We start from the raw sequence: 14,789 nt of genomic DNA on the forward strand, positions 1-14,789 counted from the left end.
GAACAAAAAAGAAAAAGAAAAAAAAGGAAAGCCTCCAGATGAAGCACGGGTTCAGAGAGACCCTGGCAGGAAGCCCAGCATTTGGAAATCTGGCCCTCACCCCAGGGTTTGTAAACAGCACAAATCCATTGATGAAGATGCTGGAGAAGGTAAACATTAGCCTTGGCCACCTCAGGAGGCTGTCCCCTGCTGCCCTGACCTCAACCCACCAGATCCTGAGGGCTGGCTGGGGCTGGTGACATCATCCTTTCCAGCTATGACATTAATATATCTACAAAAGAGGATTAGCAACTTATGAAGAAATACGGAGACGAACGGAAGCAAATTCAACTGCTTTCACTACTCTACATTTTACAAACACAAATGTAGAGCTTCTTATTGCACCTCAAGGCCAAGGCAATTCTGTGGCAGGAGAAGGTCTTTCAGCAACAGTCTGGGCTCATGACAACAGTGCTCCTTCCACTCCCCAGAAGTCTCCTTGGTCAATAAATGGGGCCATTTTGTGAAAACCAAACCCAGGACAATTCTGTAGTGCATAAGCTTCAGCACTCCTTACATTCATATTGGTTCAGTCCTTAGGAGTAAGTTTGTTTTGATTCTCTACAATCCTTCCCTCTTGTGGAGTAGGTAATGAATATAATGAATGCATGGGAGGTAGTGGCACCATGACATTCCCACCTTAGTGTGATTTTAGCCAGCTGCTCTTCTCTTGGTTCAACCCTATTGACCACATTGGACCAGGTCACAAAGAGAATGGAGAAGTAATCTGGGATCATAGGGCCTTTGTGAGACAGGATTAGATGAATGCCATACTGCAGACCTGAGCTGGTTACAGCCTTGTTGGAGGGAAGCCACAGAAATGGAATGAGATAGTCTCTCTGCCTTCTTTGCATTCTGTCTAGAGTTTGAGGCTGGTAGTATCTTAGCAGGACCACTGAAAACTCGTGAAGGCTATAGGGAAGAGTGATATTCTGTTTGAGTCTTTAATGCATTAACTTCCAGACTCCTCATCATTCCAGCCGGCAAGAGCAAGGAACTGGTCCATCTTTAGGGGCAAATTTAAATGACACCTCCAGTGGGGATCTGGCCATCAATTTCCTTAAATTATCTTCCAGCTCCTCATTGAAGAGCCCAGGTGTGAAGCTAACTAGTTGTATTTCCCCCTATAGGACCATTCCATTATGAATTCTAGAACATTTTAAAGCCTTTTCTGGCTCCTTGGGACAATCTAGAAGAGTATTTATTCCATTTGTGGGGTTTTATCTTGTTTAAACATTTTCAGATTCAGATAAATACTCTTCTGAAAACATCTTAATTATTCAAAAGGACGTTTCTCCACAGTAAAATATCTATTAATAAATCCTACAAGGTGGGCATTTAAGCTTATGCTCCTAATCTCGCAACATGCCACAAAATGTGCACATAAGACTTTTTTAAAACGAGTGTCTCAATTATATTCTATGTTAGCGAGAACAGAGAGGTAGACATGTGGCTGTGCAGCGCCCTCCCAGCATGTGCTCAAGTGGCTGTGTCATTTGTGAAGGCGGCTGCTGTCAGTCCCTAGATGGCTTAAGGCACTTGAGCGAGCTGTAAGAATAGAGCACTGCTTGTTTTTTATTATCTGAAATCTACAGCACTGAGAAGGAAGGGAAGGTGAAGGTACCCAGTACCTCTGGAGCCATGAGACCCTGTCCTCATAAGGGAAAGAAACCCAGTTGATCTGAAGAAACGACATTTTATGAGCTGACTGGAGGATCCAAGCATGCTGAGTCCACTTACAGGCTGCAAAAAAGAAAGCCCTGTCACTGAAGGCTTCATAACAAGAGAAACAGAATCTTCTGTGGTAACATCCTATAGGAGGCAAACCTTCTCCCTGGAGCACAGACCCGTAACATACCGAGAACCCAGGTTTGTCAAAACCAACAGGCACCATCCCATTTTTGATGATTTATGTGGAGGAATATCACAGACCCAGAAAAAATCTGACACATGTTTTTCATGACCTCACATCTCAGAAAAGAAAATGAAAGCCCCATGACAGGTGGTGATTTATTTATTTTTTTGGTCACTTTTTTCCATGCCAATGACTGACACGGAAATGGAGGTCCAGAAGAAGGTAAAACGTGGAGAGGCTACCGGATGCAGTTAACGCTAATTAGGTAGCAAAGAGGTTGGAGGCAAGCTAAGGGTGCGGGTGAGGCTCTGTGAGATTCAATCTCTCTAAACCAGATGAAAAGCAGGAAAGATATAATAGGGAAAGAGTAAAACTTGAAGGAAACTAAGGACATAGAGAACACTGGGACTGCAAAACTGGATTCCAGTTGAAAGCTGAGGGTGAGTGCCGTGGGGACTGAAAAAGCAAAGGTTCACTTAAGAAGGGGATCAGAGCACTGGGCTGCAGCTGTGGGAGGGGACGTCCGACAGGCACCAGGCAGTCAGATTCCGTACTCAGCCCCTGATTCCAGAACCTTCAGCAGCTCCTTATGAAGAAGATGTTTATGCTACTTTTGCTCGTGAACTTTGAAACACTGGGAAGGAGCTTTTAGAAAGTAAACAGACAATGAAGAAATGGTACTTTTATATATGTAGTGTGTGTAGAGTAAGGAGTTATGTGATTGGTATGTTGCTTTGTGTGTGGTTTGTTTTCAGTATGTTGGAAATCAGAATCTCATTTATTAGGGAAGTTGATTGACCAGATTTGTGATTTTAATTGAGGTACTAATTGATTATGTAGTCAATGTTTAGATGCTTAAGAGAACCTCATTTATTGAATGTATTATAAGTTTACATTTTCAGATGTTGAAAGCCTAAGAGAATTTGATATGCTACATTTAGAAGTTTTGATTTATTAGATTTACAAGAGCTACGTGAGTCCTGAGGAAGATTCTGTTTCTCCAATTCGTAAGTCAACTTGTTGAGGGTTGAAGTTTTTAAGAAATCCAGATGTATTAAGTTTGTGATTATAGTTTAAAATGTATGGGGGAATTTAATCAAATTTATAAGTTCTGTTAAAATTTTTAAGATTACTTGATTTGTTTACAAAATTTGTGACTTTTGAAGATATGCAAGATAGTTTAAGTTTGAAAATGGTGATAAAATATTTACGGGAAAGACTTTATCTCATGTTTATGAGTTAATTGAGCATTAGTCAAAGGACAAGGGTAAGAGAATGTTAAACATTTTAAAAAACACACAAATTATATTTATAACCTATCTTCCCAGTTTTATGTGTTTGAAAGTTAAAGGGAAGCCAGATGTTGGATTTACAATTTTAACAAGCTGAGTATCAATTAAAACATGTGCAACTGCAAGAGCTTTTTTCTATGCACAAGTTATCCCTCCAGATATTAAATATATTATGATTCTTCATGTGAAGGTTATGACCTTGGGAGATGAAGAAAGATGGAGGAAGTGAATGTGTGTTTGGGGGTTGGTAAAATTTGTCTTTCCTGGACCATGATATATAATATCTAATTGATGGACTTCTGGGTGAGCATGAGTCCATCTCTACGAAAGGAAAGGATGCTGGAAACATTTAGTAAGAAGTTTACACACCTGATCAGGAAGATTTAAAACGACTATTTTAGAGGGAAGGACATAGATCTGATATAAAAAGAATCCAGGAAGAGGCTGGGATAGGAATGGGTGTGCATGATGGACGGATGGTGTGTCAGAGTGCATTAGAGATCATGATATTAGATACTATTAATTGAGCTTTTACCAGGTGTCAGGAAAAGAATCAGAAGCTTTCCATTCCTTTCCACACTTCTCTCTCCTTGCGAAAATACTCTGTGCATTAGTTTGTTAAGATTACACAATGCAATATACCAGAAATGGAATGGACTTTATACGGGGAATTTAATAAGTTACAGGCTTACAGTTCTAAGCTTATAAAAATGTCTAAACCAAGGCATCTAGGGAAAGAAACCCTAATTCAAGGAAGGCCAATGGGTCTGGAACACCTCTGCCAGCTAGGAAGATACATGGCTGGCATCTGCTGGTTCCTTCCTCCTGGGCTATGTTGCTTTTAGCCTCTGTTCCTGTTTCCTCACTTTAATTCTCCAGGACTGGCTTTCAACTCTTGGCTTTCCTTGGCTCTCTCCAGGTTCTGGCTTAACATCTCATGGGAAGGCATATGGCGACATCTGCTGGGCTCCAAGCATCTCTAAACATCTGTGTCTCTGTCAGCTCTGAAGCAACCGTTCTCCAAGTGTCTACTTCAGCTCTGCCTATCAACTGTGCTCTCTCTGAAATGCTTCTTCTTTTAAAGGACTCCAGTAAACCAATCAAGACCCACCTGGAATGGGTGAAGTCACATCTTTACCTTAATCAAAAGTCACACCCACAACCGGATGTGTCACATCTCCATGGATATAATCTAATCAAAAGTTTTCACCCTGTGATGTTGAATTAGAATTAAAAGAAACAGCTACCCCACAAGATAGGATCAGAATTAAAACATGGCTTTTCTGGGGTACATAATAGATTCAAACTGGCATACTCTGCAAGGTAAATTTTGTTATACCCATTTTATCAGATGAGGAAATTGAAGATCAGAGAGGTTAAGTACCTTGCCAATGTTAACACAGCTCATTAAGTGGTAGAACTAGTATAAGAACCCACTGCCCCCGCTCTTTCTCTACACTCCAGGCCACCATTAAAGGCTAGAAGTAAAGTTATTAAAGTAATTCTCATACAAAAACATAAAAGACACTCCAGTGAGGGTTCACATATTAAATATAGCAATAAAGCTGAATTGGAAAGTAAATCAAGTAAAGAATTATAAAAGAAAAGGATAAGGGATCAGACTCTGGGCCACTTAGACAACATTGGCAGAGCAGCTCACGTACTGAATTAACACCTCCTTGAGACATAGACCTTGTCAAAGCATCTCTCCCTCCTTGGGATCCCCGACCGTAAGAATCTCTTCATTCCCCTTCCACTAGTCAGAATCAGCCTCTCAGGGTAGCAGGAGGGAAGTCTGGAGTAATGTAACCAACTCCAAGTTTTTCCCTTGGGTCTTTGGCTTTCTCAGGATACTGAACATTCAAAATTTCCTGTGTCTGATAGTTAAGTATGGTATAGGTTAGGCATTCAGGCAACACTGCGGATCCAAGTCTTGGGGGGTTGGGTGGAGGGTAGGCTTCTGCTTCTTCTTCCTCAAGGACCAATAAAGCAGAGAGAGAACTCCTTGAAGTCAGTGGGAATGCTGATAAAGTGAGATCAGAGAAGGATCCACAAAACAAAGATCCACAAAACAAGGATCCAATATACCTGGGTAGACTGGAGGTAAGGCTGAAAAGACAAACACCTCCACCAATAAGAGGCATTCTGGTGTTCACCACCTGTGAGAGGCAGCAGAGTGTGTGTCAGGAATCCAGTAGAGCCCCGTCAAGTGGGGTGTGGAAGAGGCAAGTGTTATTCTGAACCTGGGGGATCTGAACCCAAACTGGTCTATATCATAGCAAATCTCCATGGGAGGCAGAAATTTGGCCCATTTTTTTCTTTGGCTTCAACGTGTAGACATCATGGGTGCACTTTAGGGTCTGCTTAATGTATTGGGTCTGTTTTTATTTAGATTTTTGGTTCATATGTGCAGGAAAGAGGCATAGCTATTGTACACACATTTTACTGAGCACCCACTCTGTGCCAGACACTTGGCTAGGTGCTGGGAACAGGAAACCAGCTAACATGATCCTGCCTTCGTGGAGGTTGCAATCCATCAGGCACGGAGGTGTGGGAGAGACAGATAAGTTACAGAGAGTTACAGAACCATGGGATAAATGCTATGGGAGTGGATAAGAAGGACATCTAATCTAGATTTGCAGGCCAAGGTCAACTTCCTACTGGGAGTGGCATATAAGTCACAGAGGACAACAAGGGATCTCCAGGTGCAATGTCAGCCCCATAGCAGGTGGTGCTGGTGAGGTAGTGGTCGAGCTGTGCTCAGTCTGGAACACAACAAGGATGGAAACATGAAGGAATCAGGAATGGTCAGGGATGGAGAAGCTTTCAGGGATATGTCAGAAAGCCTACCACATGTAGGAGGCATTAGACTAGGAGGAATAGCCCAAAATCAGAGAGGCAGACTTCAGTTCAACAAAAGGAAGAATTTTGTCCTGATTTAACAATTGACTGAATGAATTCAACAGATGAGATGACTTGAGTTAAATATATAAGCAGAGTTTAATACTCTTAGAATGCAATGCCCTGTATGGAAGGTCTTTATTTGGATGACAGACTCATCAAATGGTCTTTAAGTCTGAAAAGTTGCCTTGATCAAGAGCACATGGGAAGAAGTCTAAGGCATATAAAAGCACATTGCCTGGGTCTCCAAGTGTGAGGGGGGGAGAGTGTGGGGACAGTGCTAAAAGAAATTGCTTCTAATAGTCATTCCAAGGTAGAAATAGAATCCCCGTTGGAGCCCTGAGGATTAGATGAGAAAATAGATTGAAGAGTATGCAAATGTAAGTATCATTATCAATTTTATTAACATGAAATCTGCTTTCTAGTTACCAAGTGGCAAAGATTAATAAGTTATTATGAGAATTCCCAATCCAGCGTTCTTCAAGTTAATTTAAAAAAAACAAACAAAAACCCCACATTGTTCTCATACCGTGCTGTTTCTTGATATGTGTATGCGTGCATGTTTTGTTTTGTTTTTGCCAGTAAATCTTCTCCATAATCCCAAGGAGAGTTATTTTCTCCAAGCTTCCTCAGCATGGTGTTGATTGCACTGGATTACAAGGGTGTTCACGTCTCTGCCAATCACCAAAGACTCACAGCACAAATGCAAGGGCAGCGCGGGTCTTATGTCTCAGCACCTGACACACAGTAGGTCCTCAATAATGGCTTGAAGGTTGGATATAAGAGGAAGAGGTCATTCACCTCCTTGTCAATTAATTTTATCTCTGCTAACCAGACTTTGCTAACACTACATCTCACCACTCACCAGTGTCCTCTAATTGCCAAATCAAATGGCCTCATCATCCTTAGAGTTTTATGACTCCACTGAACACAACAAACCACTCCCTTCTTGAAGTCTCCCCATTTGAAGTGTGTCACTCTGCATTAGCCTGATTTTTCCACTACCCTCTATCTGTCTCTTTTTTCCCCCACTACTGCCCATTTGGGCAGGCCTGTAAATCCTAGGTCTCTTCTCTAGAAGTATGTATATAGGCAGAAGAGATTGCCTCTACTTCCCAAACCCCAATGGCCCATCTGCTAGGAAAACTAAGTCTACACTTCGAGTTCTTAGCTTCTCATTCACTAGCCCCACGTTTCAAATTACTGGTTAGGCGTTTTCAACGGAACGTTCTATTTTCACATCAAATCCAACATAAACTGTATTCATTTTCTTCCCAATAACTCCTGCATCCATTCCCTCACTTCAGTTAAATCAGTGAATCATTCTCCCTAAACATGTTGAAACTCTTTATCTCCGCATTTTTGTTGTACAATTTCTACTGTGGAGCACATCACCTTTCTTTTTCATCCTCTCTAGAAATCTTATGTAACCTTCAAGGTTACTCCACTGCCAGATTTTGACATCTTCTTTGATCATAATTGCTGGGAGTGGTCTCCCTCCTCTTTCCTATACTATTTATATCTACAATCCACCTGAAAACTATCTCTGAACACCTAATATTGTAGTTATCTCAAAATAACTCAGACTTATTTGCCCGACTACTTAGCATAAGCCCCTTGAGGGAAGTCACAATGCCCTGAGTTAGTATATCACTTTACCTGGTAGTACCACCCCTTGATGGATAGAAGATCTTTGCCAAATTCAACAGTGTTTCTCTTTCATAATCTTCACTCTAACATTTATTTCAACAACAATGACAGTAGCAAAGTGGCATGCTCTTATTATGTTACATTGCAATTACATTGTGAATTACCCTTTATTTCTTCCAAATTGGACCTATATTTCTGAGATTAGAAAAACAAACAAACCATGGCCTTGCCATTTAGGACTCTGGGGGCTCCTGGAAGTAGGGAGAGGAACAGTTAAGACCAATAGGGCAGGGCCAGAGAGAAGGTGGGCACCAAACACCTCCAGAAAATGTCTTGCAAAGGTGTAACAAACTCAAGTTTGAGCCACGTCAACATGACATTTCAGGTTCCTCATGTGAAAAGACAGGACAAGCTTCAGTAAATGCTCATTCTCAGCACTGCAGAGGTTCTTGGTTATAGGTCACCAGGTCCAGCTAAATTGGTGTAAAGGATCCCGAAATTCATGTCCTGCTTTAGGGTGGGAGCTAGGGAGGTATGCCCTAAGATAAACAATGGGATCCAGGGGCAGACAACAGGGTGAGGTTCAAGGACAGACTGAGGCCCAGCAAAGATGTGGGGAGTAAGCTATTCAAGCTGGTGACCGGGTATAGCTGGGGCAGGACGGGATGTCATCCCTGAGCCCTGTGAAGTGGGGATGATGGCTCTCCATGTCCCTCAACTTCTAATTTCATGAAATATCACGCATGCCTTTTAGTTTTTACAATGGGAAGGAATTTTTAAATCTTTTTTTAAGTGAGAGAAATTACACACTTTCAAGAAGTAAACTCTCTGGTGTTTGAATTTAATCAGAGGGAGACCTGATCTTATTTAGCTTGTATTTGTCTCTGCAGCTCTTTTTAAATTCTAAGTAGCCATTTCTTTCAATAAATAAGTATTCTTTCTTGAAAGGGAATCTCTCCCCTCACCGTCCCTCTCCTTCTCTCCTTCTCTCCATTTTATGGAAAATATTTAAATTAGTACAACAATCAGATGAAATTTTTGCTTTTCTTATTTTTAAACCTGTATACATTTTGGTTTTACCAAGACAGTTTGACCCAGCATTTTTACTGCAATGAGTTTAGTCTAAAGGAAGAACCTGAGATTTCATGACATGGGAAATGTCCACAATATGATACTATGGAAGAAAAAATAAAACAGCTCTTGAAATTGTTTTGAAAATGAGCCAGATTTTACTCTTAAAAATGTGAGTCACTGCATGTGGCATAAACAACATAGATAGTAAAAATAATTATGCTCACGCTCCAGAGTTTAAACTGATGGTGTGTTAATAGTGAATATTAGGTGATTTTTACATTTTTCTGTAAATCTTCTGCATTTCCAAAGGTTCTTTGGTGAACTTGCATTACTTTATTCACTGATTCTCTCATTCATTCATCCAGTAATCATGTAAGTGACAGTGAGGTGCCCAGCACTCTGCTTTATGATGAGGAGACAACAGTGAAGAAGACAGAACGGCTGTGGTTCACACTCTGTTCGGTTTATAATCCTTTAAAATTCAGGGGGTTAGAGGAAGTTTCTTAAAATTTAGTTCACTTGACCTAGTAATTCTACTTCTGGGAATCTACCCTAAGGAAATAATTGAAAATGCATACCAAAATTCTCATACAGAACTATTCATTGGCGTAGTAATCAAAACAGCAAAAAATCCTTTTTACAGCTGAATAGTAACAAGGAATGCTGTTCTGATATGTGCAAAAACATGGATAAACCCTGAAGACATCACGTAGGGTGAAATAAGCCAGACACAAGGGCAAATATTGTATGAGCTCACTGATATGAAATAATTAGAATCAACAAATTCATAGAGTCAGAAATCAGCATACATCTTACTTACCAGGGGCCAGGGTGGGTGTAGGCAATGGGGAATTAATGTTTAATTGGTACAAAATTTCTATTTGGGGGGTGTTGGAAAAACTTTTGTAATAGATGGTGGTAATGCAAGTACCATATTGTAATTGTTTATTGTAATTAAGACCACCAAGTCATATATTGGAATTAAAGGAGGAAATTTTAGGTTGTATATATGTTACTAGAAAAAAATATTTTTAGAAAATAAAGATCTATACAACACAGAGTGACCTGAAATGTAAACAATGGGCGATATAGTTAATAGTACATTTATAATGATATTCTTTCATCAATTGTAACAAAAGTTCCATACTTATGCAGACATAATGGGGGAGGGGTGTGGTAAGAAAACCCTATTTTCTGCATGATTTCTTCTCTAAACCTACAACTTCTCTAATAAGGAAAAAGTATAAAAATAGCAAAAATATCTCAAAGTTGCTTAAATATGCAACAGTAGGGAAAAGGTTAAATTAATAATAGCACATTCAGATACTGTACTAATACAAAGCCATTGACATTATGGGTTTCGAAGACTTTTCCATAATATGGGGAAATATTCACTATTAATATCAATGGGAAAAAAGTAAGCTAGAAATTTATAGAGTCTGACCTCAATTACGTAATGTAATATTCATAAAAAAGAAATTCAAATGTTAATAGGCATTATCTTTGGATGGTGAAGTAATAGCTTATTTGCATTTTTGTGTCTATGTTTTTTGTGCTCTTCAACATAAAGGCTTAATGGATCAGGGAAACCATGTTGCTGTTGATTTTTAAGACTTGATTCAAAGATTGTCTGTTAAAAATTCAAGGAACATACAAAAATATCCTTTAACATTTTCTCAAAATCTGCATCATTTCCAAAGGGGAGAAATGAGAGATAATTCATATGGAGAGGACTTTTTCCTTTTCAAAACATACTTGGGGAAGACGAGTGACCAAGTTTGTAGGGACCCTCTTCAGAGGGTCTCGGGAGACTAATTCACTGTGGGCTCAGGAGGCTCAGTGCCTTGGTGGGCTTGGAGAGGAGACCCCAAGCCTCAACCCTAACCCTACCTTAAACTGCATTCTTGAGCATGTTGTTGATAATCTCTATGGGCTGTATCTCTGCAATAGAGTCACCAGGACATACCTGGCTGCTGCCATTCCCTTCAGGTCTGACACCTGTGATCCTCTGACTTCACCGACCATATCTCCAGCATGATAAGAGGCTCTAGATCAGCTCTACCTGGGAGTAAATAACAGTGGAGCAGGGGAAGCAAGAGTCAAAGCAGCAGATATCTGGCCCCCTAACCAAGCCACTGTGTGGATCCTGACCCCCAACTCCCTCCCTAACCTTCTACGCTCCAAGGGAAAGAGCAGGGCTGGGAAATATGTCCTCCCAAGTGCCAGGATTATACTTAGTGCTCCATCAGCTACCAAATACTCTGGTTCACTTTGGCTGACTGGTCTTCCCAGAGCCTATGCAAAGCCCCAGTGCAGTCAAAAACCAACTTTCCCCTCTCATTTAGGGAACATCAACAGAGCATGTACAAGGCTGAAATGACATCAGGTTTCACTGAACCTGTATTAGATGATTTATCATGTTATGGATGTATGGGGTTATGGATGCTAGGTTAAAGAAGCAGAGCATAAAGATTCACAGGTGTATCTCACTTTCAGCAAACCGAATATCTAAAACCCAGAGTACCACAAAAGGTAAATTTACAAATTAATTCATTTCACTACCACTTTGAGTAATTGGATTATCTTCTACCTTTATGATATAAAGTGATGCACAATAATTTCTTTTACACACAATAGATCAAACATACAAGAATTGTGTAAAGAGAAGTGCACATGGATCTCACAAATCAGTATTTAGGCACTACTGTGAAGGATGGAGATAAAGACTTCCCCTATCTTAAAAATGTTCACTGCCTATAGAAGCAAGAAAAGATATCAAATCAACTGCAAACCATAAACAATTTTTATGTGAAAGGGTTTAGTATTTTGGGAAATTTTTTTTGAAGTTTTTCTCCCTGCTCCTTCTTTGGATTTCTCACATTTATTTCTTGGCAAAGGCATTCAGGGAACCCATTTTAAAATCTCAGTGGCAGGTATTTTAAACATATCACCACATCCCAGGTAAGCATTTAACACTTGCACACACAGACATGGAAAGTCAGTACCGACAGGGCTGTGTTCTAATAATCAATTTTCCATCATGCCACCTGTGGAGAAATTTATTCCAAAACGCAAACCCCAGTGTTTGAAAATGTCAACTGTTCCCTCTCAACCCGCTTCTGTAAACCTAACCTGTTTATTGCAGAAAAGGAAGGACTCTCAGTTGTCTTTGGCAAGTATGTTTCTCTGTGGGCACAGATAGGCTAAACACATCAACCTTACATTGCAAGAGACAATTTAGCAAAACTCCTGAGTGAGCTCCCTGAGTCCCCCACCTGCGGATTCCTTTAGAAAGACATATTTATCTCTGACTCCTGAATGAGAAGCCTTAGGGGCAGAAAGGGGGCTGGATTAGAATTTTGGGTATTTCATGATTCTGATGAAAGGCTGCATATCTAAATTCTATTAGACAGTGGAGGTGGGAGCAGAAAGTCTTTGATTTCCAAAAATTTTGAGAAATGAGAAATTCTGCCCAGGCATTTTTAAACAAAGCACAAAGACCACAAGAAGCTGCCCAATAGAATAGCAGGCCTGGAGGGATTGACAAGCCCCCAATCAGAGATGCCAGCACCCCGGCCAAACCTTTGTAAACCCCAGGTGTCCCTTGCAGGTCAAGGAGAGAAAGGATATATGGAAAGAGCAATGCAGGAGTCGAAGGGAAAGTGTCAGGGACATAAGAGCAGAAGTGGTAAAGAAATGGAGATTGAGGAAAAAGGGGCCTTGTGATGAAAGGAAGAGAGATTGGGGTTGGGTGAAAAGAAGGAGAAAGGGAAAAGGATATAGAAAAGAAAGCTGTGAGGTAAGATTGAGTTCCTCATCAGCAACTGACCCAGTTGGCTCTCAGCAAAAAAAAACCCGGCAGTGCTTGTGGACAGTCTCCACCTTGGGCCATCCACTACCCAACTCCCAACCTCCACGGCCATGCCAGGGTCCTCTTGGGACATTTTCTCCTTTTCCACAAAGGACAAAGCTTACCTATCAAAAGCCACAGCTGTCATGGAGTAGATGCTGGCGAAGACAGCAGCGATGGGGAAGAAGTTGTGGAACTTGCAGTAGAACAGGCCGTAGTACCACTCGTTGTGGACAGCGTAGGTGAAGTTCACCACCGTGTTGAACGCTGCCATGGAGGCCTCTGCGAAGGCCAGGTTCACCAGGAAATAGTTGGTCACGGTCCTCATTCTCTTATGGGCCAAGATGATCCACATCACCACCACGTTGCCCACCACGGAGGTGACCACGATGACAGTATAGGCAGCTGCCCAGAGGACAATTTGCCAGGCCGGCTGCACGAATTGGTTGGGTTCTGAGGTGTTGGTGGAGATATTTGGGAAGAGGTCTGAGTCCACAGGGAGGACATTATCCATCGCAATGGTAGGCGGCTAAGCCCTCTTCTCTGCAGACCCTCCTTTGCAGCAGGGTCCTGTGGCTGGCCCCTGGAGTTCAGGAGCCTGCTTAACCCAGACAGGAAGGGGGAAGGCTTTTTCTGGGCAGAAGTCTTTCCTTGCAAACAGCTCAGAAGACAATGCTTCCAGAGGTGTCGTATGCCTGTTCCTGGTGGTTCTGAATTCCTCCACTTTCAAGCTTTAGGAATTATTTGAGTTCAGATATATGGAAGCAGCGTCTCTCCCGTGTTGAGCTAGAAGAGGTCAAGAAATTGCAAGAGGCACGATCCGGGAGGCTGGGGACCCCGCCTAACTTCACCCGCTGCTGCTTGCAAGCCCTCCGGCGGGAAAAGCAAAGCCTTGTGCTGCGTGAGAAGACTTGGGAAGGGCGACTGACAGGGCTTGTCACTGCGGGACCTGTAAAAGTTATGAGTCCAAGGCCGGGATTCTGGGGTCCGGTGTACAGCTGGAGATTTTTCCTTCACTGCCGCCACCACCGCCGCCGCCGTCTGCAGCTTGGCAGGCGCCTCCTGGCGCCGGTCCTGCTCTGCTTGGGAGTTAGCAGAACCTCGGCAGGCTGCGCGCGAGGCTTTTATAACCCGCTGCAGAGACGTCACAGGGAAGGGGCAGTACCTGGGCTGCGTACTCGCCAGCCTTCGCGTGCAGCGCGGCAGCTGCACCAGCTGTTGGCAACTGTCTCATCTCATCGCCGTAGCCACCTCGCCTATTGCTGCTACCTGCTGCGGGCGTCTGCCAGCCGGGTGCCCCTACGCAGTCCGCGAGGCGGCGTTAGGTGGCCTCGGAATAAGTGCACCAGATGGGGCCCGCAGCTGGGACCACAGTTGCACTAGCGATGCTGGAGAGAAAGGAAGGATTTGGGAAACAGCTGGGATGTAGGATACTTACTTCTAAGGAGAGCGGGCCGGAGCGCTGCGACAGCTTTGCAGAGGCGCTTGCCTGCGGCGGCGAGAGTAGGATAAATGCTGGGGGCGACTTCCCAGCGCTGTACTAGCCGCCGCGCTCCAGCTGGAGGGAGCTGCAAGCTCGCAGCGGATGCTATGGCAGAGCGAGAGGCCAAGACCTCGCGGTTCCAAGTGTCCGGAGAACAACTTTCCTGAGATCATGTTTAGAAAACACCTCTCAAATCCCTAGCCCTTTTTCCCTGGCAGGCTGTTTCCCCTGGAAAGCAGCTATCGGCTCTAAGCTTTGGGGACACCTTACCCAATTACCCTAGTGATTTGGTTGGCATCTAGCTCCAGGAGAAGCTCTGGCTGAGCCCTCCGGCTGAGATTTTCGCATTGGCAGTGGAGACTGGACGAGGCTCCCTGAGAAGCTCAGTGAGCACAGGAGACACCTTATAAGCAGCGTGTCTCTCAGATGCTCAGTTCTGGGCTCTCTGCCAGCGCCCACTGCGGCCTCGCGCTCGCCGCCCGCCCGGGGGACTTGGCAACCTCGGCGCTCCGGGCCTGCGCTCCAGAGCCAGGCCGGGAGTGGCGTCTGGGGGCTCTTCCCCACTACCTCCTGCTTCCCAGGTTTACATAGGGACTGGAGGGTGCCCCCCCACCCCCGGCACTGAAGGGCTTCGAACCCTCTGCT

General features: G+C 43.1%; 1 protein-coding gene across 1 annotated transcript in view; it reads right to left on the reverse strand.

The window, feature by feature from the left end:
- Positions 1 to 13,743, reverse strand: part of TACR1 (tachykinin receptor 1) — a 156,719-nt gene extending 142,976 nt beyond the window's left edge. The window contains exon 1 of the mRNA XM_077134687.1: positions 12,787 to 13,743. Within this exon, the coding sequence (XP_076990802.1) occupies positions 12,787 to 13,175 (389 nt within the window). The 5' untranslated portion in view covers positions 13,176 to 13,743. The remainder of the gene's footprint in view (positions 1 to 12,786) is intronic.
- Positions 13,744 to 14,789: the final 1,046 nt, after the last annotated feature.

Source organism: Tamandua tetradactyla, chromosome 17 (genome assembly GCF_023851605.1).
Source record: "Tamandua tetradactyla isolate mTamTet1 chromosome 17, mTamTet1.pri, whole genome shotgun sequence".
Taxonomy (NCBI): Eukaryota; Metazoa; Chordata; class Mammalia; order Pilosa; family Myrmecophagidae; genus Tamandua; species Tamandua tetradactyla.